The 23,522-nt window shown below is 51.2% G+C and overlaps 8 protein-coding genes across 8 annotated transcripts; 4 read left to right on the forward strand and 4 right to left on the reverse strand.

Moving 5' to 3' along the window:
* Positions 1 to 1,026: 1,026 nt before the first annotated feature.
* BDW74DRAFT_145942 (alpha/beta hydrolase) lies at positions 1,027 to 2,529 on the reverse strand. The gene is made up of 2 exons (XM_073723260.1): positions 2,369 to 2,529; positions 1,027 to 2,323 (listed from the first exon to the last, which is right to left on the reverse strand). Exons 1-2 carry the CDS (start codon positions 2,473 to 2,475, stop codon positions 1,318 to 1,320), a joined length of 1,113 nt encoding a protein of 370 aa, XP_073587810.1. The 5' UTR covers positions 2,476 to 2,529; the 3' UTR covers positions 1,027 to 1,317.
* Positions 2,530 to 3,158: 629 nt separating this feature from the next.
* On the forward strand, positions 3,159 to 4,465 carry BDW74DRAFT_145947 (3-demethylubiquinone-9 3-methyltransferase). Its single transcript, XM_073723261.1, has 2 exons — positions 3,159 to 3,181; positions 3,248 to 4,465. The coding sequence occupies exon 2, from the start codon at positions 3,346 to 3,348 to the stop codon at positions 4,396 to 4,398; it is 1,053 nt and encodes a 350-aa protein (XP_073587811.1). The 5' UTR covers positions 3,159 to 3,181; positions 3,248 to 3,345; the 3' UTR covers positions 4,399 to 4,465.
* Positions 4,466 to 4,471: 6 nt separating this feature from the next.
* Positions 4,472 to 7,089, reverse strand: BDW74DRAFT_77298 (putative RING and UBP finger domain protein). Its single transcript, XM_073733683.1, has 2 exons — positions 5,822 to 7,089; positions 4,472 to 5,758 (listed from the first exon to the last, which is right to left on the reverse strand). The coding sequence occupies exons 1-2, from the start codon at positions 6,716 to 6,718 to the stop codon at positions 4,541 to 4,543; spliced, it is 2,115 nt and encodes a 704-aa protein (XP_073587812.1). The 5' UTR covers positions 6,719 to 7,089; the 3' UTR covers positions 4,472 to 4,540.
* On the reverse strand, positions 6,961 to 8,438 carry BDW74DRAFT_77277 (ubiquitin family protein). The gene is made up of 3 exons (XM_073733682.1): positions 8,227 to 8,438; positions 7,941 to 8,156; positions 6,961 to 7,883 (listed from the first exon to the last, which is right to left on the reverse strand). The coding sequence occupies exons 1-3, from the start codon at positions 8,246 to 8,248 to the stop codon at positions 7,204 to 7,206; spliced, it is 918 nt and encodes a 305-aa protein (XP_073587813.1). The 5' UTR covers positions 8,249 to 8,438; the 3' UTR covers positions 6,961 to 7,203.
* A 1,093-nt stretch (positions 8,439 to 9,531) lies between these two features.
* BDW74DRAFT_145951 (Zn(II)2Cys6 transcription factor domain-containing protein) lies at positions 9,532 to 12,893 on the reverse strand. The gene is made up of 4 exons (XM_073723262.1): positions 11,520 to 12,893; positions 10,614 to 11,465; positions 10,363 to 10,561; positions 9,532 to 10,310 (listed from the first exon to the last, which is right to left on the reverse strand). Exons 1-4 carry the CDS (start codon positions 12,615 to 12,617, stop codon positions 10,210 to 10,212), a joined length of 2,250 nt encoding a protein of 749 aa, XP_073587814.1. The 5' UTR covers positions 12,618 to 12,893; the 3' UTR covers positions 9,532 to 10,209.
* A 2,348-nt stretch (positions 12,894 to 15,241) lies between these two features.
* Positions 15,242 to 17,565, forward strand: BDW74DRAFT_77350 (CAAX farnesyltransferase subunit beta RAM1). Its single transcript, XM_073733684.1, has 7 exons — positions 15,242 to 16,092; positions 16,217 to 16,372; positions 16,424 to 16,498; positions 16,551 to 16,678; positions 16,734 to 16,851; positions 16,903 to 17,178; positions 17,230 to 17,565. The coding sequence occupies exons 1-7, from the start codon at positions 15,578 to 15,580 to the stop codon at positions 17,513 to 17,515; spliced, it is 1,554 nt and encodes a 517-aa protein (XP_073587815.1). The 5' UTR covers positions 15,242 to 15,577; the 3' UTR covers positions 17,516 to 17,565.
* A 2,700-nt stretch (positions 17,566 to 20,265) lies between these two features.
* Positions 20,266 to 20,694, forward strand: BDW74DRAFT_174305 (uncharacterized protein; the record flags this gene model as incomplete). Its single annotated transcript, XM_073727998.1, has 1 exon — positions 20,266 to 20,694. The coding sequence occupies one exon, from the start codon at positions 20,266 to 20,268 to the stop codon at positions 20,692 to 20,694; it is 429 nt and encodes a 142-aa protein (XP_073587816.1).
* Positions 20,695 to 21,384: 690 nt separating this feature from the next.
* On the forward strand, positions 21,385 to 23,267 carry BDW74DRAFT_77392 (uncharacterized protein). The gene is made up of 3 exons (XM_073733685.1): positions 21,385 to 22,010; positions 22,064 to 22,132; positions 22,183 to 23,267. The coding sequence occupies exons 1-3, from the start codon at positions 21,590 to 21,592 to the stop codon at positions 23,214 to 23,216; spliced, it is 1,524 nt and encodes a 507-aa protein (XP_073587817.1). The 5' UTR covers positions 21,385 to 21,589; the 3' UTR covers positions 23,217 to 23,267.
* The last annotated feature ends 255 nt before the right edge of the window (positions 23,268 to 23,522 follow it).

Below are 23,522 nucleotides of genomic sequence, written 5' to 3' on the forward strand. Positions count from 1 at the left end.
CAGCTTTGCTACTCTGTCTACCACGAGATCAATCCTGCTTATAGAACATGGGTACCACAATGTCGACGAGACCCATAAGCGATGTACTTTTCTTTGTCGCACCCTCACCTAGGGTTCATACCAAGCATCATGAAACAGTCTGCGAACGTCCAGACCCAGCAACAAACACCCTTTATCTCGTCCTCTTCAACCCATCCGCCATCGTCATACCTCATGCAGACCCGCCACGAGGGAGACTCAGACAGTTGGATAACCTCCGTCCGAAAATCACGGAGTCACAGACTCCCGGCGTCGATCCGGCCATGCGAAAGTCGGAATGATGATCACCACCCATCGGCTCATCAATTCAACGGTGTAGATTTAGCGCGTCCGTCCGTCCTAGCCTAGCTCTAGTAGCTCTCCCCGTGCTACTCCGTCCTTACGTACACACCCCATAACCGCCCAGGTCTAATGCCACTAGCGTAGGACAAAAAAAGAAACACACCGCTGCACACCGAAAGTAGAATGCTTCTAGAAGACGCGAAGAATGGGATCTACCTCCGGCCCTTTGTATTAGTGTCCACTCCCTAGGGGTGAAGTGGATCGGGCGATGTGGGCGTCCTCCTCCGGAATCCGTACTACTTTTCCTCTCAGAACTGGGCAAAGAAAAAAGTTCAACGTCCGTGAACCGTGTGAACTTGCAAGCGCCGTGAATATGCGTTCCGGACTTTTGGTACCTTGATCGCAGGGTGGGCACGGAGGAACGAAGCAGATGGGCACGGAAAAAGCAAATCCGAGTAAGAGGGACCCCGTTCATGCTCCTTGCGCTGTTGCTAAGATTGCGACTCAGCGCAAGTCTCAAGAACTCTCTATCGGTGAAGAAATCGATCTCTCGACGATAGAGTCATAGCTACGTAATGGGACTGTGCGTTTGGCTCCATCTGTTCTTCTTCTCTATCCCATAATTATGGATAAGGCTGACTAGTTTGAGCAAGAGCGGAAAGATTCTGGAAAGTTTCGAAACGGGGCGGCTTTCGGGCTTGCTGTCGGGCTGCCCTAGCTACGGAACACGTGCATCGCAATCTCAGCAGGCCCCGATACTGATAAAGACTGTTCAGAGGTGGAACGAACCGGCGAACTCACTCGCATATGCCTTGCTGAAATATACTCAATATTGGGAAGACGCAAAGAAGCTCGGGTCCGCGGCCAAAGCAACAGCCAGAGACGGGGCGATTGCACCCGCCTAACAGGTAAGTGACTAAGCGTGATCTAGAGAGACGCGACGGTGGCTTGCAGTAAGGTCGAGAGGATCTTGCACTTGCTTATTAGCACGGCAGTTTACGCTCGACCCTCCAAGCACTTGACTATCGACTCCGCAATATGTCGATACCCTGGCATCAACCGGGCATCGTCTGTTCCCAGAGCCAGCGCAAGAAACTTCCCTTCCTGGTCCCGGGCCTCAACAGACTGCCAAACGTGTACTCGTCCATCCGCGAGCTCGAACCTCACATCGGCCCCGTCGCTTCGCACAGCCGCTACAAACTCTTCGATATCGAAGCGGAACAAAGGCTCTGCGGTACCCGCGGAGACCCACGTTGTCGCGGGTAGAATGTCCTTCCACGAGCCGCGTCCTGGCGCTGGGTGCGCAAAACTCCCGTGTAGCTTTAGGTAATCTGGATATGCCCCGTGCAGAACTAGGTTGGAGAAGCGCTCAAGAACATGTTTAAATGCCGCGCTGCGGGGGTCCAGATCTTGATGTCGTGCTCGTGCGTCGGCTCCGCATGGGTTTAGGTTCACCCAAGGACTGATCAGGAAAGCCGCCGCTGGCTTTGGGAGGGCGAGAGAATTCTGATCCACAGATCGTTCGTAGAGCGTCGTAAGCAGAGAGAGGATCAGATGTCCGCCAGCTGATTCTCCGATGAGATATAGTTTGGACGGATCTATGTGTAGTTCGCTTATGAGCCAGGTATATGCAGCAGTGGCTTGAGCAAGCTGTGTCGGCAACGGCGCGGTTGGTACAAGCGAGTACTCTAGAGAGAATACGGCCACCGTATAATTGCGCTGCGACAGTGCCTCTGCGATGAGGAGTAGTTCAGGCGCATTGTCAAGCGGGTGGCCCATTACATAGCCTCCACCGTGGAGGTGGAAAAGCACAATGTCTGCATCTTGGGGGCAAGATTCGATTGATATCTCACGGTACACCCAATATCCCGAGAAGTCAGGCTTTTGCACCTTTTCTGCGATTTGGAACGGGGCATTGGTGTATCGTAACGACTTTCTGATAATGTCCCCAGTCTTCTCACTTGCGCGCTGAATTACCGGCACTGGCAAACGACGTCCAAAACTGAGGGGTTAGCTTATCTAACCCTGTTAGGGCCAGAGTACGCACCATAGGACGAGATCATAACTGATTTGCTCCTTCATGTCTTTCCATGTCTGACCTCGGTGGCATAATGATGTGAGCACCGACAAAGGCGCATATACCACCAGCGTCATCAAGGTCCAGCATATGTCCCATGCGGATATTTTAGGCGGGGCTGGAGCTTTGAAGTTGCAGCCATCGGTTTTGGGGTCAGACATGGTGTATAACTAGCAGATGCTAGTGCTCTTGTGGTAGAAAGAGAAATAGAGCGCAATGTGTCTTCATGAGCTTCAAATAGATGTGGATCTTCCAGGCACTCATAAATTCGGCAGGTCGCCCATAGCCTCATGTCTCGTCGGCCTCGCGATCTATCGAGCAGCAAGACAAGCTCAAGGCTCATGATTCCAGCACAGGAAGGTGAGGTCCGAGCATCCTAGCTCATTTGAGACCCGGACGATAGAATTTCGGTCCTGGAGATGAAACGGTCTGGACGCAAGTTAATCTGAGCGAGGACCGAGCTTCTGATACAGTGCCCTTGTTTCATCTTGGTACTTGTGTCACCGGTGATCTGATGGATCCCTGTTGACCCCTGCTTGCTTGTGGTGATTTCTTGCGTGATGAATGGCATGTGCTAAACAGTATGATGCGCATTGTTAATGTATTTTTATTGCATTGAGATTGATGCGAACAGGATCGTGTTGACAGCCTGGACCATCTATCCAAAGTCTTGGCGTGTTTGTTCCGCGCTTCATTTTCTCTCCACCAACGTCGCCATATCCGGACAACGGATATCAACCCACTGAAGAGCTGAATAGCCTAGTGAACCGCTCAATTGACATGGTAAGAGCTCTACAGATTCAAGCGTAATGAAGCGTACCGTTTGATTGCGTCTCTAACCAGAGCTAGATCTCCGCATTCCGATAGCCATCCACCGCAGCACTCCCCGAACCACTCCATATTTGATACATAGATAGCTTGGAGCTGGGCCTCTCCAGCACACAAAAATGGCCATGACACCAGCCAGACCGAGCATACGCTCCATCTCCCTCCTCCTCCGCCCTCTATCCCGCCGCTCCCACTCAACTACAACCTCCGCCAGCTCCTCCGTCTCCGCCTCCGAAGTCTCCCACTTCTCCTCACTCGCCAGTTCCTGGTGGGATCCAATGGGCCCCTCACGAGTCCTCCACCTTATGAACCCTCTACGCCACGAATTCATCGCATCCTGTCTCGCCGAAGGCTCTCCAGAATCCCCCGCGAGACAACCCGGAAGCCCGCCGAACACACTACACTACCTCGACGTCGGCTGCGGCGGCGGCATCTTCGCCGAATCTCTTGCCCGAACTATCCCAATCCCAGGGTCAACAGAGTCCAAATCACAAACAGTCACCCGCGCCGCATCAATAACAGCCATCGATCCCACAACGACACTCATCCAGATTGCGCGCAACCACGCCCGCAAGGACCCTAAGGTCTCGGCGCATTTGAGCGACGGGAGATTCAAATATGTGAACTGCACGCTGGAGGATGTCATCGCTTCATCGCCGAACACGAATCAACCTTCAGACCCGGCGGCCGCAACTGGAGCCGGGGCTGGCGTCCGAAGGAAAGACGGCTTCGACATGATTACCCTCTTCGAGGTCATTGAACACATTGATACGAACGCGCATATCTCCCCTCTTACTTTCCTCACAGACTGTCTTCGTCTTCTTAAGCCCGGTGGGTGGCTGATCGGCTCAACAATCGCGCGTACGTTTCCTTCCTGGCTTGTAAACCAGGTTATTGCCGAGGCGCCGTGGCCGATTGGCGTCGTACCGAAGGGGACGCACGAGTGGAAGAAGTTTGTCAACCCGGACGAGTTGGAGAGCTGGGCGAGCGAGGGGTTGATGAGGAGTGTGGACTTGGAGAGGAACTCGGTGATGAGGAGCGGGAGTGAGGCGCTCGATGGGATGAAATGGAACTGTGCGGGCGTGGTATACTTCCCGGGGCTTGGGTGGAAGTTCGTACCTGGGTCAGAGAGTTGGGGTAATTACTTTTGGGCCATCAGGAGGGGTGTGTAAACTGACCTACGAGGGTCGAACTGTAACATATATATATATATACGTGTATAGTAGGGAAAATCTGGAACGGTTCCATGGGTATGGGTCTAACTACATATCTGATTGCTTATTACTATCGTAGAATATTTTGGACGAGTGAGAGTCACTTCTTTCTTCCTTTCCCCTTCTTCTTCGAACTACTGGGCGGATCAGGCACACTAACGGTCCCCTGGACGACTTCATCCCCCTGGTCCTTCAACCTTTCCGACCCACTGATGAAGAAAGTCAAGTCCCGGTTCTGTTCTGCCAGGTCGAGATTACTTGCCTTGAGCGCCTCGACCTCGCTAGTAAGGTGCTCGATGCGCGCCATAAGACTTTCATTCATCGTCTTCTCCTCACGCCATTCGCGCTCCATCTTCCTCGTCATGGCCTCGAACTTCTCCGCCCGTTTTTCGGCACGGGATTTGTCGCGCTCAAGGCCGGGTATAGTTTCCGAAGTGAGTTTGATATGTTGCGTTTCGAGGTTATGAAGAGTGGCTGTTGCTGTGTCGGCGGCTTCTTGCGCGGAAGAGGCGGCCGCGCTGGCCTGGGAGGCTTTGTCGACGGCACGCTCAAGAATGCCTTCAAAGTAGGCGCGTTGGCTCTCGAGTTGGCTGGTCAGTAAGTGTGTGTATTCGACGCTCATGTTTTCTAATTTCTCGCGTGGCACGGCGTCGGTCCAGTCGGGTGGATCGAGGGCGCTGTTGTCTGCTGCAGGGAGCTCGACGAGCTTGCCATCTGTTTTGCTCTGGATGATGCGGTGCACGTAGGCATCTCCAACGTAGTCCCAGACGCGCTGGGTGGAAAGGTCCATGGCAAAGGCGTGCGAGGTCTGGCTGTAGTGCGCAAAGGCATGGGCGCTGTCGTACCGACCACAACCGACATTACCGCAGATGAGGCAGACCCAGAGGTTGACGTCGGAGTGGCAGACACTGCATTCAACATTTTCATCATCGAACGGGATGCTTTGGCTTGTCTTGCGGAAGTCGTCTTGTGTGTAGCGACATACGGGGCAGCCGCTGCCCTTCCACTTTTGGAGACAGGTGCAGTGAAAAACATGCTGGCATATGATGGTGAGCAAGCCGGTGGTTTCATCCATCCGCTCAAGGCAAACGGGGCATGTGGGTAGCTCGATCAGTGACGGCGTAGGAGGGGCCAAAGGCTTCGTTGAAAGCGTCGCTGAGCCTATACTGCTGGACTGGGACGCGGATGATACACTGGGTCGCTGGGCGGATGCTGTGGGTAACGCCACTTGCTGTTTTGGCGATATAGAGCCCTGGACATCTGGATCGACACCTTGGATTTCAACAGTCTTGACAAAAACAACATGGCATGTCTCAGGCTATAACTAACAGTCAGTATGAGGAGTCAGGACCACAAGGTAAAAAGAAACAGGCAAACATACCTCCATGCTGTTGAAAACCTTACCATTCCACTCTCTCTGCCATTCCCTAGCCTTCTTCCCACTCCTAAACTTCATCAAAACCATATAACGATTCGCCCGCGCCGTTCGTATCATCCGGAAATGACTGACATCGTCCATTGTCGCCTCGCCCACAAAGCCGAGCAAGTCAGAAGCAGACATGTAAGACGGTACGGCGAGCACGCACAATGTCGTGCACTCCTCATCCGGTTGTAAAGTCGAGCTTGAGCCTGACCCTAAGCCGCCGGTGTGCGCGACAGTACCACTGCTGCTCCCCCCATATTCAGTACTATCGGCATAGGGCCGCCTCGCAGCCGCGGCAGAAGACCCCTTCAACTCAGCCGGGTATTCGTCTGCACCCAATAACGGCGTTTCATGCGCATCGCGATATAGATGTACAATTCCCCAAACGCTATCCGTCGTCTTCTGATCGAGCGGCGTGTACTGACCCTTGGTGCGGAGACCACCTAGGATATCGGTTCCGATTCCCGTTGTGACCGGATTGCTTCTAGACGAGGGGACCATGTCGATGCACTCGATGGAGACTTTATCTAGCCGCAGGTCGTTCTCGAAGTGCGATGCGCTTGCGGTGGATTTCGTATAGGGCGGTGCAGACGGAGAGGAACTAGTGTTCGGTGCGGGGTGGTTATGGAACTCGGTGGGATAGTCCGGGGATTCGCATCGATGTATTCTATGTAGCTGACTGCGAGAGCCTCGCTTCGAGAGCCTTGCCGGTCGCTTTTTGAAGGGGAGAAGAGCCTCGCATGCAGATTCGAAAGATAACGATGTCGTCAATGACGGGTTCTTTGTGAAGCTAGTCAGGTCGGACTGAGGGCGTGAAAATAGTTCGATCGCGAGATGATAGAAGTAAGAGGGCATCCCGGCCAGTTGCGCATGTTGCTAGTTTGTATGTTTCTTCACCACCCACCATTCACTCAGGCAGGGTCCAAAAGAGGTGCAGCTTCGATTCCCCACGCCATCACTGTCGTCACGTGAGATTTTCAGTGGCGAATGTCAACGATGTCAGAAGCGACCAAATGGCACGGCAGAAGGGACCAGAGGAGAGCGTATGTTTACATTACGCTAAATGATTGCGAGCGGCTCTAAATATACATTGACATGTTTATCGAGTAGAACTACGGAGCGCCTGAAGTGTACTACGGTGGGAAAGTATGAGGACAGAGAAATGGTCTATGCGTTTCGTTCAATAGATAAAGGATAGAACGATCATAACACCGTCAAGGTGACATGGAGGTAACAAAGAAGGTATAAGAAGGCATGCCCAGATTAACATGAAGAAACCCATCCAACGCCGCGCAGGTTAACCCGTAGATGAGCCATAAAATTCGAATGAAGGAGTGTCATTAGTTGCCGCCACGGAGACGGAGGACCAAGTGGAGCGTGCTCTCCTTCTGAATGTTGTAATCGGAGAGCGTGCGGCCATCTTCCAGCTGTTTACCAGCGAAGATGAGACGCTGCTGGTCAGGGGGGATGCCCTCCTTATCCTGAATCTTTGTCTTGACGTTGTCGATTGTATCAGAACTCTCAACTTCCAATGTGATTGTCTTTCCCGTAAGTGTCTTGACAAAGATCTGCATACCACCACGAAGACGAAGGACGAGATGAAGTGTGGATTCTTTTTGAATGTTGTAGTCAGAGAGCGTACGCCCATCCTCAAGCTGCTTTCCGGCGAAAATAAGACGTTGCTGGTCTGGAGGGATGCCCTCTTTGTCCTGAATCTTCGTCTTCACATTGTCGATCGTATCCGAGGATTCCACCTCCAGAGTGATGGTCTTTCCAGTCAGGGTCTTGACGAAAATCTGCATACCACCACGAAGGCGGAGAACGAGGTGAAGGGTAGACTCCTTCTGGATGTTGTAGTCAGACAAAGTACGGCCATCCTCGAGCTGCTTGCCGGCAAAGATCAAGCGCTGCTGATCAGGAGGAATACCCTCCTTGTCCTGGATCTTGGTCTTCACATTGTCAATGGTATCGCTAGACTCAACCTCAAGGGTAATGGTCTTGCCGGTGAGGGTCTTGACGACTGTTTTGAGTCGTTAGCAAGTGGCCAAGTAGGTGGCAAAAGTCAAAGGTAACTTACAGATCTGCATTCCACCGCGGAGTCGGAGAACGAGATGAAGAGTCGACTCCTTTTGAATGTTGTAGTCGGAAAGGGTACGGCCGTCTTCAAGCTGCTTGCCCGCAAAGATCAGGCGCTGCTGGTCAGGAGGAATGCCCTCCTTGTCTTGGATCTTGGTCTTGACGTTATCGATGGTGTCGCTGGACTCGACCTCAAGAGTGATGGTCTTGCCGGTTACTGGAGAGATGAGAGCATTAGCAGGCTTGCTTAGTGTTACTCTAAAGGCGGCAAACAGCAGGATACTTACGGGTCTTAACGAAGATTTGCATGGTGCCGACGATAAGACGTAGATCGTGATTGCAAACGAGGCGGATGAGAGAAGAATAAAGGCGAAGATGGATGGAGAGAGAGAGGCGACAAAGATGTCTTCAAGAAGAAGAGAGGTGTTGGTGGAAGGAAGCGGTCACGAGAGAGAGGGGAAAGAGGAGAGGTTTAAGTACCTTCTGGGGGAGAGTTGAGGGGAGGCGAAGCAACTTAGTCAGTTGGTCAGCACTGGCCGACAATAACGTGATGTCAAGCCACGGTGAATCCGGATTGGCAGGCGCATTCACTAGTAAGGCAGTTGGTTCGTTGCAGCAGGCACCCGGCCATTTCTTTGCGCTCTTTGGTTCTGGCGCCTACGAGCACATTCCATTGCCTTCTGCCGTCACTTGCGCCTTCACTGTATCTACCCCAGGCTCCGGTCTAGCCGATCCCCATTAATTCGGCCACCGTGATCGCCGAGGGGCAAGCGCAAGGCTATTCAGTCGATTTCTGGTCGTACCAGACTACAAAGTATCGGATCTAGTCGTATCTTAGGCCGACGAGATTCCAGCCAACGATGACTCAAAAGCACTGCCACTAGCCGCCGGCGTCTGTTCCCGGACTCTGCAGCCAGCGCTCTTTCATTCCGGAGTCAGCAAGACAAATACTTGGCGTGGAATTCCGTCAAGCTGGATCTGGATGGGAAAACTCTGACCTCACCTAATATACTGTCCACATTGATGTCAAGCTGGTGTTGGGTTAAAATAAGCAGGCCAGCCCGTCTACGACCTCTTCGGAGTACGCCCGGCACGCCACCCACGCCACCGTAGCAAACTGTCAGGCCAGCCCGCTTTACCTTACTCCCATATCAAAATCATTCACAAAAAGTTTGATGAAAGGGCTGCGATACATGGCCGTCCTGCAACATTGTTTTTAAAACATGATGATTGTCTCTATCCTCTATCGGTGAATGACGTGTGTTGACTCCTTATCGGCAGAGTGGACACGGCTCCAGCTTGGAGATAGTGAGGCGCTTACGGAATAGCGCCCTTTATTTATGGGGATCAGGTGATCGTCGCATGCGGTTCCCCCGCTTTTGCTATCTCAAGCCCTCAACTCCTTGGTAGACTTGCATTTGAGACAAATTGATGTCAAAATCATAGAGAAGAAGCACCATTGCAGCGCTGTACACGTGGTTTATATGTATGCAATCGAAAGTGCATCGCTACGCAAGACATGTAAGGGGGTTCACTCACATATGCCGCAAGATCAAGTTTGGCAGCCCATATGATTTGGGCAGAAGAGCTCCTAGTGTACCTAGGGTATACTCAGTTAGTTGGGCTACACGGAAGATTAACCAGACCTGAGTCAAATGGGATATCATCATTCGAGTTTCAGCAAAATATACTAATCATGATTCTGAGAGTGAAAACCCATCGAGAACGCTTCTCTTGGTACTGTAAAACATCCACCAGCTCTTCCTCGGGGCTTCCCGGTCAGAGCCACCAACATCCAATACTTAACACAAAAATCAGAAAGCAAAAGATTAAGTACACAAATGCAAGCAATCGGCGTCATGAAGCGAGAACTAGCCTCCAGCAAGACTCGGCAACTCAGTTGCCGCCATGATTTGCCGTCGAACATTTTCGTGACCGTACAATATCGTAACATCGTGATCCTCATCATCGCTGTTGTAAGTACTGTGCGAGAAGGCGCATCACTGAAGAGGCAAAAAGAGCGTAGTTTCAATAAATGATCAAACAGGTGCTTCAGGCTGAACTTGCGAGACAAGAAGGGAAATACCGGTTCCCAAAAAAACAAAAAAACAAAAAAAAGGAAATAGATAGTTGAGGAGCGACCGAGACAATCAAATGTAACTGGAGAGTAAGAGCTGCTAATAACATCGCTGCAAGTCTCATAATCATAAATGCTGGCATATCTCATTGGACTTTTCGTATCGTTTAGTTGCCGGCCGTAGAGTTTCAGTCTAGTTCGCACGAATAACAAGTCTGGAGACAAATTTGTTGGAGAGGCAGTCAAAGTCGTTCCTGTTGAATTTCGAGGCTGAGCGGCCACGAAGGTAGGTTTCTGTGGATGATCAGTACGGAACATCCAGGGAAGGAGGAATCTGAAATCTTACCGAATTTTTCAACGTGTTGGCGAACCTCAGTCATAGTGGCGCAAACGTCAGGGTTAGACTGCAGCAGATGATGATGCTTGGATGTTTCCCATTCGGAGAACGAAGGCAACTTCTGAGAGATCGCCTGGAACAGACCGACAATGACTCCAACAGGGGTAGTCTCCATATCGGTGCAGAACTTATCTACAGCAGCAGCATCCTGATCGAGTACATTAGCATAGAGAGGGGCGTAACACAGCGAGAGAACTTACCGGAGTGCGGTAGTGGCAGTCAAATTGCATTTCCTCCCATACGGCTAGAAGGATTGACGCTAGCATGAAAATAGTAGGCCAGTTTTTCAATTTCTCGCCGCTGTACACACTGGAATAGAGACTGGATAGTTCCTCCAGAACATCTTTTTGAAGCTCACGCCACATGTTGGCTAAAGCGCATTTGATTTGGAAGTTGATCATGACCGGGGCTACTGTCTTGCCCTTGAACTTCGAGCCGGGATTCTCAATCTTGCCCAAGAAGCCTTCTTCTTCACCCAGACCCTCCACCATGGTGACATGGAGCGTCAGGTTATAGGCAAGAATAAGCTTTAACGCCTTGCGGATCACGGGCATCTTTGTGCGGAAGTAATACCGGAACGCCGTTTTGAGCATCTGCGTCAGGAATGGGGTGCCCTCAAAATAATCGTCAACGAATTTCTCAAAGGTACCGTTGCCGTCGATATGACGATCCAGATAGTCGGACAACATGGCGTGTGAGACACCTTCCATGCCGGCGGACAATTTGGCAGTTTCAACTTCGTATTGGCTGGGCTCACGATTCATACCCTCGACCCAATCGATACTAAAGCACTGTTCGTTATGCACGTATACCTCACGCGCATTGATTGGAAGAACTTGTCCATAGCCATGAGTGATGAAGAGAGTCCTCTCCTGGTCCGAGAAACCCTTGATATTACCAACGGAGAATCCAAGGGTGATGTGTCGCTCATAGTCCGCTTTCCAGTCCTTCATAAAGTAACCAATCTCCTTGATGTCAATGCGGGTGCAGGGAACCTGCCATAACCTTGCGTGCGAGGGCTGACATCCAGCGCATGGCTCACCCTTGTCGCACTGCTTTTGGTTAGCGATTTGTGAATTTGACCTTTGAATGTACAGGAAACTTACAGTCTTCTTGAGGAACTTGCAACGCAGGCAAGCCCGCAACTTCCGGATCTCACTAGCCTGCTTTCGCTGATCAGGCCTAAGAGGGCCCTTCCGTTTGCCGACCTTCTTCTCGCCGGGCTCAGACTTTCCGTGCGACTGCTTGCGAACTTTGGTTTCCGCGGTCTTTGCGGACATCGGGCTTTTGCGAGACGGCTTTCTGCTCGGCGGAGAAGATGAAGCGGCTGATGAGCGAGCGGGGGATGTGTCCTTCCTAGAAGGTACTTGGATAGGCCGAACAATGGCAGCGGGACTGATAGCGGTGGGTGATTGCGAACCATGAGAAGTGTGGTCATACGAAATTCGTCGGTTAACAGGACTGTTGAAAGCGGACTCAAAGTGGGTTTCCGAGCAGGGCGAGTTGACCGGGTTCGAAACCTCAACAAAGCTGCCGTAAGAAGTCGAGTACGAGGACTCAGAGAGACTTCTGTCATGGAGTGTTTGTGTTGGGTTGATAAAGACCTGGTCTGGGAACGAAAACTCATGCGAATGACGCGGCTCGACCATACTCCAACCGTTGTCACTGCTAGAGCTAGTGAGCGACCGAACCTCGAGGTACGTGTCCGTCGGCGAACTGCTTCCAACCATATTCTGTGCTGCTGTATATGAAGACATGTCGGGAAGGCCGTGAGGTTGGAATCCAAGAAGGTCTGCCTGGAGATCTTGGTACGGATATGAGATCATGTCGACGGGCGCAGCGAGAGGTAGATAAGAACCGTCTAGCAGGTTGCCAGTCATGTGAGGCCCGGACATCATATCGATGGGGGAGGAGTGGATAGCCATGCCATAGCTCGCGGTAGTGAACTGGGGAGCGGCGGCGGCCTCATCCTGAGGATATTGGAGGTGGGGTTGTAGATGTTGGAATTGCCAGTCAACGATGAGATTCGGGTCCTGGGGTACCGTCTGGTCGAAGGAGTGACCGCTGGTTTGTAAGGGTGAGATATCTCGAGAAGCGTCTGTCCGCTGGTCCACCGCCACTGGCCACGACTGAGCGTGAATGTAGTTCCTCGAGTCATAATCAAGCCCGATAAAACCGTCGCCGGTTAAGTCAACATTAGACATGGTCACAATAGTCTATATCTCACGATAGAGACAACAACGGCCGAAATCAGAGAAGAGCTCGTCAAAAGACGATGAGTCGTACAAAAGAGAATGGGAGCAGGATGGAAGATGACCACGAAGCCTCAGGGAAAAGGCTCTCTCGGATGAGCAGAAAGCCCAGAATCCGGGGGCGCGAGTGAGAAGAAGAGGCACAGCGATAGGATGAGACCATGGCGGGCAGAAGCGGTGGGGAGCAAAGCAGCGGTGAAGCGGGAGGTGCGTGAGCCGGAGATACGCTAGGGGATCCTGGGAAGGAGTTATCGCTGTCGAAGTGGGGGCCCTGCTTGGCCTTCGAGTAGTGACGGCGCACGGCTGCTAATGCCACGCTCGTGGCGCTTTTGTTGGCTGGAGTTGGTCCAAACTCGCACCAAGGCTGCCTGTTGCAGTTTAGTCGTTGACCTCCAGCAGGATTGAGGCGATGATGGGCCACTAAGGCGTCAAGCAGCCAGTCCCATGATTATCACCATCGATCTCGACTTGAGCATCGAACTCGAGTGCCGACACCCGCGGCGCTACGACTGAGAAATTGGTCAAATATGCTCAATACAGAGTAGCTTACTCCGTCTGACGAGCTAACAATGCCCACAGGGTCCACGGTACGGGCCTTCCTCTTCAAGCTGACGACAGTGGTTTCACTCCGGCGTGATACTGATGGCACACTTTCTTTCCTTTTCAGTTTGCAATGTTCCATTGCATGTTCCATCATCTGAGACTCAACTAGATGGCCTGAAGAAGAAATTGAGTCAACAAAGAGATCCATGGCACCGTGCGGACCTGGCGGGAAGAGATACATGGGACGCGCTCTCGGGAGAGGAAGATCAGTGGAAAATCACCACCTCAGATCTGTTGAGGACGGCGCCGATCCACTGGACGTGGCAATAATTTTGGAGGCGAGAAAGCCTGGCCCGGACTGACCCCGCTGACAGTAACGAAGCACAAGGTTGTTGTAAGCAGAGTAAGCACGGTGCGGCCATGGCCCATGACAAGCAGCTGTGACAGGGCTGCTCGTAGTAAATCGACCTGCCCGAGCGGCGAGGACTCGCTAACTCAAGGTCCTCTCTATTTTTATCTGTTTAGCGAAATATGTATGTAGAAACAAGCACCGTCTCTCCTCTCCGTCACTACATAGCGCGGAGTCATGTACCCTGCATGCTCGTGAGATACAGCTCAGGCTCATTTAACGTTTAACCTCGTCAGTTGCCGCCAATGCTAATCAATGTCTCAATCAGTGCCCAGGACTCAATCATCGCGGCACACATGTAGTCCTCGTTGCCAGCGAGGCGGCTGACGCTGCACTAGCTCCAATCTTCATTCGCGCGTTATGGTACTCCGTACAGCATTGTTGTATGCGCGGCCAACCTGCTACCCTGGTTCTTTCGATTGACGCCATTTGAAGACAGATGATCGTGGTAAGATGGCAGACATGTGGTGATGATGATCATGATACAGAATGAAAAGATAAAGCATGCCGGGTTCACTGTCACGCAAGCAAGAGTCCTTCCGCAGTTTGCGACTTCTCAATGCAACAATGACGCACAGGAATACGGAGGAAAACCATCTTTCTATATTTGATCTCGACGAAAGCCGCCCTTTGTTCGTGGGTCGCGACCTTGATATCATTAGCGCCGCCCGTATGACCTTCGTTCTCGAAGAAGTCTTGGACGTGTAAGGACCAAGTGGCCTCATCCAGTTTGAGACACGGCAGAGTTGGACTGATAGGTCATATATCCCTTCTCGGCCAAGCTGCAAGGATGAAAGTTTACTAGGAAGCTTCTCCAAAGACGGTCTTCACGAACCCAAAGGAAAAAGAAGCTCGGGCAGGCAAGATACGGGAGTACAGGCAAGAGTTGAATTCTGCAGCCGCCTGAGCCTGGGGGATCTCCACCATACTGAAGTTTTGGCGAATCGAGTTGCTGACTCTGACCCTTGTCGAATCTATCGACACTGACTCGCAGATAGCACCTCGGCGGCTGCAGGCGATTTCACTTTCTGTCCAACGCGTTTGGTCTGTTTCCTTCTTTGTGGCTCGGATACAGGGAGGTACTCCGTACGGAGTACTGCGGGATGTTATCAGCAACGAGCTGATGCGAGATCAACGCAAGAAGCCATGTCGCTGTCTGCTTCGGGTAGCTGAGGTTACCTACGCTTCGCAATTAGCAACAATAAGCGTACGACTAATAACTTTAAATTTGGACTGGTTTATGCAAGCCATCCCAGCCGTCACGTTGATTTTTGGTGACATCGTATAGACTGCCGAAGTTGGTATTCATCTGGGCATTATCAACATCCACATGAAGCATGATAATGTTTCTCGACCTCGGGGCTAGCGAGCGGCTGCTGAGACCATTAGTAACTGAAGAGACCTCAGCCTCTTCCTCCAAGCCTCAGTCTGAATGCTGAGGAGTGGCGAGTGACGAATAGCAATTCGGCCTGGAAAGAGGGGAACGTCCGTGATCATTTGTTAACGGGGCTGGGATATGGAACGTTAGACATCCGATCTGACCAGAGAATGCGCCAGATCCTTTCCAGTTAGGTAGCTCTGGCAAGTCACGGGACCTCGTCTGGATGAGCGTGAGAAGGATCAGTCATCGTCGCCGAAATCCGAAAATCAGCCTACTACTTTGGCATAGAAGATGTTCTGACTCATGAACATGCTATATCAATGCATTCTTGAACAGCGCCTATCATGCTGGCATGCAACCAGTGTGAGTTGTGTTAGTCTTGCTCTCGGCTGGTTCCCGCTTCTGGGGCCGAGGGGCGGTGGCTGATTTGGTCAGCGGCAAAGAACAATGCTCGCTCCAACAATTGTCGACCTGGAGACAACAATCGGAAGCGACAATACTACCAGTGAAATTGCTCTCTGAGTGCACAATTAAACTATCACTGTCTACACCGTATACATATAGTTTCTCTACCAGTCCATGCCTGTCATTGCTGCGACGGGAAGCAAGCGACGAAAGGTTCGTTTCTCATCAACCAGCTACACGACCCAGGTGGAGAGGCTTCAGCTTCAAGCCCAAGCCAATCTATCCACGAATAGCAACCGTTCTATAGCGTCCGATTCCAAGTATCAGCAACCGTCAAAACGAAGTATCAAAATGCCTGAAGCTTCTATTCATGCTGCAATACCGGCGCTCTTCCAAGAGCTGCCTGTGATCCGCGATACGCTCATCACGGAAACAACCGAGCTGCAGAACGAGACTGTCAGCAAGTGTCTACCCTTTCTCGCAGGCTCTCACAGCAGTCAAAAGGGACCTCTGAATCGCCATGGCGTGCCTGCCCTCATGCGAGATGAGCACATCGGCTATCTGTACGATTCTCTAGAAGATTATCCTCCAGGGTTTGTTGCGATGGATGCTAGCCGGCCCTGGATGATATGCTGGGCGCTGGCTGGCTTGAGCCTTCTCGGGGAAGATTTGAGTAGACACCGTGATCGGTAAGCAATCGCTCATTTGGATTACAACCCTGCGCTTGCTTGCAGGCATCACCCTTGACATATAGCGGGCTTGTCCAACCCTCTCACCTGAAACCAACCTTCCTCTAAGATCTTTTTCCCCTAGTGCAATCTCTACAATTACCCCCATGCAGAACCCCACAGGTGGGTTTGGAGGAGGTCATGGCCAAATATCGCATTGTGCATCGAGTTATGCTGCAGTGCTTTCTCTAGCCATGGTGGGCGGCGAAGAGGCTTTGAATCTCATTGATCGCCAAGCGATGTAAGATACATTACCGGGATTGGGGAGTATCAAATTTCTGATGGAAGACAGGTGGAAATGGCTTGGAACGCTCAAGCAGCCCGATGGCGGCATCACAGTCTTCGAGGGTGGGGAAGAAGACGTGCGGTAATCTTGCCTCTTTCATCTTCTTGTACGCCAGAACCTAATGCATTATCAGAGGCGCATACTGTGCAATGGTGATTATTTCGCTTTTAAACCTGCCACTTACTTTGCCCCCTGAGGCCAAAGCACGAGAGTACGGTTTAGAAACATTTACCGACGGACTCTTGAAATATCTATCGCGATGTAGGTTTCATTAATTTGTTTGACTATTGAATACGACTAACAATATGTACTTTAGGTCAAACATTTGAAGGTGGAATCTCTGGGAGCCCAGGCTCAGAGGCGCATGGCGCATACGCATTCTGTGCATTGGCATGTCTATGCATCCTTGGCGAACCTGAAGTGACCATCCCCAAGTGAGATACTCATCAGTTCATGTTTCAAGTGGTCATTACTAACATCAACAGGTGCATGGACGTCCAGTTGCTTTTATCTTGGCTCTCAGCTCGACAATACGCACCGGAAGGCGGGTTCGCGGGAAGAACCAATAAGCTAGTCGATGGATGCTATAGTCACTGGGTGGGAAGCTGTTGGCCCATGATCCAATCTGCGCTGGATGGAACTCGGGATGCTGAAGGCCCTCAATCTGCTGTTCACAATCTCTACAGCCGCGAGGGACTGACAAGATACATCCTTGGATGCTGTCAGTCGAAGAACGGAGGTCTCCGTGATAAGCCCGGAAAGTAAGTCACGTTGACTCCTGCGATAGCTCGCTGTACTAATCCTGCGAAAAGACACCCGGATTCATATCATACCTGCTACACTCTCATAGGTCTGAGCTCCGTCCAGCACTACCATTACCACATCAACTCAAGCGCTGTTCCTGACGGACAGTTTTCGTCGGCATTCGCATGGAAACATCGGCCTGCTCGAGACTCAGATGATAAGGTGTCCGATGTCAATGTCTTTGACGAGAATGACCGCTTGACGGCGTTTCATCCTTTATATCTTATCCCTCATAAAGCCGCAGAAAGCATGCGTATTTGGTATGCACAGAGGCCCTTGGAGAACACTGAATGATAGCAGCGTACGAATGGTGAAGAAGTTTTTTGTTCTGAAATAATGAGCCACCAAACTATGATTGATGGCACCGCATTCTAGCCCTCCGTGTACAGTAACTCACCATAGCAGGCTCTCCGATTCGAATATGACTTCAGTAGCTACTGAGGCGACTGGATTTATAGCAAAATAACGGTTCTTTAAGCCCCTATTTGAGGTCTTTCGCCCGATAAATAAAGTATAGATGCATGACCTGTAGTTTTAGTTCCTAGTTGCCAGATGATAAACTAGGAGTCTGCTGAGCCGGCCACTCAATCTTTACACCAACCAGGGGCCTCAAGGCTTCTTTTCCTTTTCCAACACCTCCCCCTTCTCTCCGACTCGAGTTCAGCCTTCTTTCTCACATGCTTCAGTAGCTAAACTGACAACGCTGTCTGTTATCACAAATCCAAAGTTAATGCATAATAAGCTGCTCTGTTTCATCGCGAGTAAGCGCAAGCTCAATGCACATCAAACCGGAGGAAAGCCTCAAACAAAAGGGGGGGGGGGGGGGGGGTGACAGTCAGAAACCGACGCGCTTCGATTCACGTCGTAATCTCGACGCCGCGAGATTAATTCGTCGACAGGAAGCAGACTCGCACCATGCACAGACACCGAGCACTGCAATCTGCTGCAACCCGCCCATCCCGACGGCCAAAGGGGAATCGCGGCTGATCCAAGCACAGGTTGGCGCCCGCTGACGGTGAACTGAATTTCCCCGGAGATATCTGTGATCAATAGGAAGGATCATACTAATGCGGCTGCAAGGTTTTAAGACTTTCTCCTTTCCACCTCGTGTCAAGAAAGTGGCATGGGGTTCCCCGCCGCGCGAAGCAAGCGAAACTGCCAACTCATCATTGCATCCGATGCCTGCCCGCCGGCGTCAACATCAATAACGAGGCATGGCTGGGGCCAATCTGCTCTTGACCCACGGTGAGCAGTCCAGGGCCTTTTCGGGATTTTACTGCCAGCCTATCGTCCCACCCAGGATAGTCGTCGATACCAAGCGGAGCGCCAAATCATGGCTGAACCGGAAATTATGCACGGCCTTATCGATATTCTATCCGTTGGAGTTGGATTTCGGGTCATTCACAACATACAACAATCGGCGCCTATGCCACACGCTCAAACGCTCACAAGGAATTGGGCCTCAGCAGGAAGCGACGCTCGGTTTACGAGCCGAGCTAACGGCGAGCATGATTGTCTCTTAGCACCATTAACCAATGCCAAGGCGCGCAGTTAGTGCACATTGCATGATTATAACAAATCAAGGATTGCAATGAATATTGTTCGAGATCCTTATGGTTTTGCCTGCATGCAGAGCGTTCCCAATCGCCTCTGGACAGTCCAGGACCCCATCCGGGGATTTCAGAGCTTCTCTGCGCGACATGAGCTACCACTCATCATGGATTATCATTGTCTGCATTAGCGGACCCTGGCGGACTATTTCTTTTCAATACCTTTCCATGCAAGTATCTCTTGACTGCCGGCGCCTAATGTCAAGATGATTTATGGGTTTAAACCTTTCTCTGCGGGGCCCACGAGCGACTTACCGTACCTCCTCGAAGCGTCCCGGGTAAAAAAAAGAAACTGTCAAGGATGCTCACCCTGGGACAGGTTGTACCTAGGAAACTGGCACTCGTGCTGCAGAAATCCTCAAAGGTCGAGACGGACGATTTGGTCCGGATTCCTGAGCACCATGTCAATCTTCGCCGCCTAGATCAGCGGCGAATTACACCGTGGCAGATGGGTCAGTACATCCTGATCTTTCATGCTGAATCACTGGCTACAAGCCATGCCAGCACATCACAGTTTCAATCTCCAAACAGGAGGAAAGCGAGACGATTGAGGCTAGGGAACTTTAGGACTGCGTTGGACCATTGAATCTTCCCCTTCCACGTCTTCTGTCCACCGACTTGGTGGAGAAAACCTTTGCGCCGGTTGGAGGCCGCTGCTTCTGAACCGTTTTAATATTTCTTGTTATTTTCTATTATTTACCTTTTTGCCTCTGATATTTTCTTCACTCTTACCCTGACGCTGCTTTATGGACCCCACCTGGTTTATTTGAGCTGATTATACCTAACTAACATGATGGCCGTCGCCTACGTTTTCTTTTTATCTCATCTCCCGCAAGTACAGGGCATGCTGCTGTCTCCCTAGGGCTACTAGCTTCAAATCCACTGTGGATTCCCTTCTCGTTGCCTCAACTTGTCATCCTAAGCCTTTTCGACTCATCTCCCCTGTCGCGGACCTTGACTGTTGCAGAGAAACGTGGCCGTTGGGCATCAAACAAACACCCGTCAATATAGGGCTTGTCTCAATCACCCCTTGGGCGGTTACCGGGATCTCGTGCAGTATCCAGAAAGTTGAGGCAGCGAATACTCCCCCTATATTTTCGTACACCACGCTATTGATTGGGCACCTACTTGTCGTCAAGATGTACTATGTTCTCTACCTTGCAAGTATGTAGTCTTTCTATTCCTGTTCAAGGTCCCTTGCTGGGAGTTATACCCTAATTGGGTTTCCTGGGATCCTGTGCCTCGTGCGTTTAAAGATGCTGGCAACATACATTCGCTGCAGGTCCATGTTTCGTTGCAACAATAAACTAGACGGGCCATCTTATCTATATCTTGTGTGATTTGTTGACCCGTCGGGAAATTGCTGCCATTGGTGTCCCTAAGCCGGGGAATTCATCGCCTAAAATAACGTCCCACGTTCAGTGTCCAATAACCATGTTTACAGGTCTCTGCCGACGCCGTCACTGGCCAGAGCCACTCTACGAATCCTACGCCAGCGCTACCGGGTACACTTGCATTGTCCGCGTCAACAACCGCGAGTATCAGACGGATGTCGTTTGCGCTTCCGAGACCCTAGCCCGCGAAAATGCAGCTATGCGCGCATACCTCATTTGCCGCAACTTCTCCGTCAATGACGGCAAGTATCCAGCTGGCCACGAGCACGGTGGCGTTGCCCAGGGAATCCCCGTGGCCATTGGCAAGGGGAGGCATTCCCGCTACGCAGACGAGAGCGACATGTCGACGAGTGAGGGGAGCAGAAGCGGCGGAAGCAGCCCAGGAAGCTATGAAGGGGAGCGGATGGGCCGCGATCGACGATCTATTGGTTCGCACTCTAGGACATTTGCCTTCAGCCAACGGGCATAATAGCGTTTTTGTCTTGACACCGGGCCTGGTCCCTGGCCAAACCAGACAATGCTCGGCGAGACGGGCGGACGCGTTGTTGATTGACTCGGGTTCAATGCACTTACATCTCTAACGACTGGCGGAAATGATCACGGTATCTTATGACTTGATGACTTATGACATGACATGAATATCCCATAGATCGAAATGTTCATTCATTGCTAAATTGTTTATCATTTACGGCTCTCTGTCGCGTCTTGAACTCCTTGCGGGAATGGTGAATTGGGTCTGCTGGCGGGCTTACTGAGCCCCAGAACGCATACATGCAAGGTTGATTTCTCGCACAGTGGTGGCTACGATCAGTTTCTTTCGCTTACACAGCGTCAACAGAGTTCTATTTCCCTATCTATAGGCACACTTTTCGGATTGATCAATAATATATTACGCACAAACAGCACGTAGAGAACCATTCAATCAACATTGAACCGGTATCGTCCAGGCTCTTATGGATTGATAGCGTAACCTATACGCGCCGTCAAGATGATACTAAAATTTAAACCTAGGTAAGCCGGCTGGACCACGTTCCTAACAAAAAAATTGTGATGTCGAGCCACGGACAGGGCCGAGACTGCTGAGTAACAATGACATCACACCGTTAAGCTTCCGCAGCAGTAACAACCTGGAACAACACACTCATTGCGTGTCCAATTCTTCTGTCTGGCCTTCAAATTCAAGTTTACACTTTCATATTCTTCTTAGACGTTGCAGGGATATCAGAGACTAATTTGTGTCTCATCCAAGCTGCAAACGAGTCCCCAGCACTCTTAGTCCTTCCCCGCATTCTCCGACTACTTTGACATTAAGCTATAAACCTACAATTACGTCGACCACGGTACACCTTCCCTAACCTCGAGAGATGCAATTGGCTTTCCGGGGCCGCCAGGCCATGGTAATTGCCCACGGTCTACGAGCTGGAGGACGAAGCCTACCGCATACACATACATATGCGTCGCCCTTTCGGAGTTCGGAACTCGCAACAACGGGAGGCTTGCGACGGACACATGTGCTGTCCGGGTGTCAGTCATGGAACAAACATATATATCCCGGAAATCTGGGCATTGGAAAGACGGTACCTTCTATTGGGAGGCGGTGTACTCAGTCGTCGTTTGATGGCGGGGACGGACAGGAGTTAAGCGCCGAGCAGAAGAAACGGACGGAGATGAGAGAACAGGGCTCGCATGAGAAAAACGGGTCTGAGTTTGTAGAGGAGGAGGGCACCGAGAGGCTACGGCGGGAAACCAGACCGAGGGACAGTTTTGCCAATTCAGCGGAGAAAGGTATGTTCTCGTGTCTGAGAAAGTCATTATGGCGGCTAACACTTAATTCATAGGGAAACTACTAACTACCCCGTCGAGGCTGCTGAAGCTATTGATTCCATTGCCGACCGATCACCCCAAGGGTAAGCTGCGCTGTTTCGGGGCTAATTGATGGTTGCTAAGGGAGTTTTAGATGTCGAGACTATTGCCATCCTTATTCACTCACAACAACCCTTATCCTACCTTGAACGACTAATTCAGGCCGAGCTACCACCGATAGAGGACGAGAGAGGAATGAAAAGACAGCCAGGAGTATCGTTCATTGCATACCAGTTTGAGAACCACCCGATTCGCCCGCGCAAAGCACGTAGCAAGAAGACCAAGCAATCTGTCGATTCATCGCAAACGATGGAAGTGGAAGAAGTCGCAGTTGCAGATGACACCGGTGAGGGCCCAGAGGAATCGCAGCCGCCCGAGGAAGAGCTCGACACATATAGCTCCCTACAGAAACCGCAGCCAAACGGAGACGGAGAGCAACGATATGTTCGATGGTCACATGCCACAGAGATCGGTGACTTCATTCGCGATGCTGCGCGAGCCGGAGAGTTTATCGTGGCCATTGAAGGGGCGCCGCTAGGGCTGGACCAAATTAGGATCACGGTCCCATCTTTCGAAGAACGGACGCACTACCTTCGTATGAGGCTGAGGAAGATATCAGATCGGATTCGCACGATTGCAGATATCAAGCACGAATGTGATCGATTGGCGCATCGAGGCGCACAACGCGTTGCTCTCGGCGGCTTTGGAGTACTGGCCTCCTGGTGGCTTCTTGTCTATAAGCTTACATTTGAGACAGACCTGGGATGGGATACAATGGAGCCAATCACATACCTGGCATCATTGTCGACACTGATGGGAGGCTACCTCTGGTTTCTCTACCACAACCGTGAGATCTCATACCGCTCGGCGCTCGATTTTACCATCAACGCTCGCCAGAAGAAGCTATACCAGCTTAAGGGAGTAGATCTACAACTATGGGAGAACTTGATTGATGAAGGAAATGCCCTGCGCAGGGAGATTAAGACCATCTCAGCTGAGTATGAGACTGAATGGGATGAGACGCTGGATGAGCGCGATGAGCGCGTCGTCGAGGCTCTGAAGAACGAACGAGACCAGCAGAAGCGCAAGGGTGAAGATCCAGACAACAAGGCGGCGCACGACGACTGAAAGCCAAACTTCTACTACTGACTTGCCTTCTTCTTTGTATTCTTAGACTATCTGGGCTGTATATAGTATCTGTACATATTCCTCTTGCATTTAAGCCATAGATCATGGCTGAGACCAGCGAATGTCATTTTCCCTTATGTGTGTGGCTAATCTCTTCAAGACTGTTGATACGCAGTGATTGCCCCGTTTGCACAGACTAGCTGCCATTGCCCTCTTTTCTATGATTCATTCCTACTTACCTCGCAGACCCGGATTTCTCCAACCTCTTCCCTATTACTCCCACCGGGTTGTCCTTAGCTCGAGATC

The sequence above is a fragment of the Aspergillus multicolor genome (genome assembly GCF_047715735.1).
Source record: "Aspergillus multicolor strain CBS 133.54 unplaced genomic scaffold BDW74scaffold_3, whole genome shotgun sequence".
NCBI lineage: Eukaryota > Fungi > Ascomycota > Eurotiomycetes > Eurotiales > Aspergillaceae > Aspergillus > Aspergillus multicolor.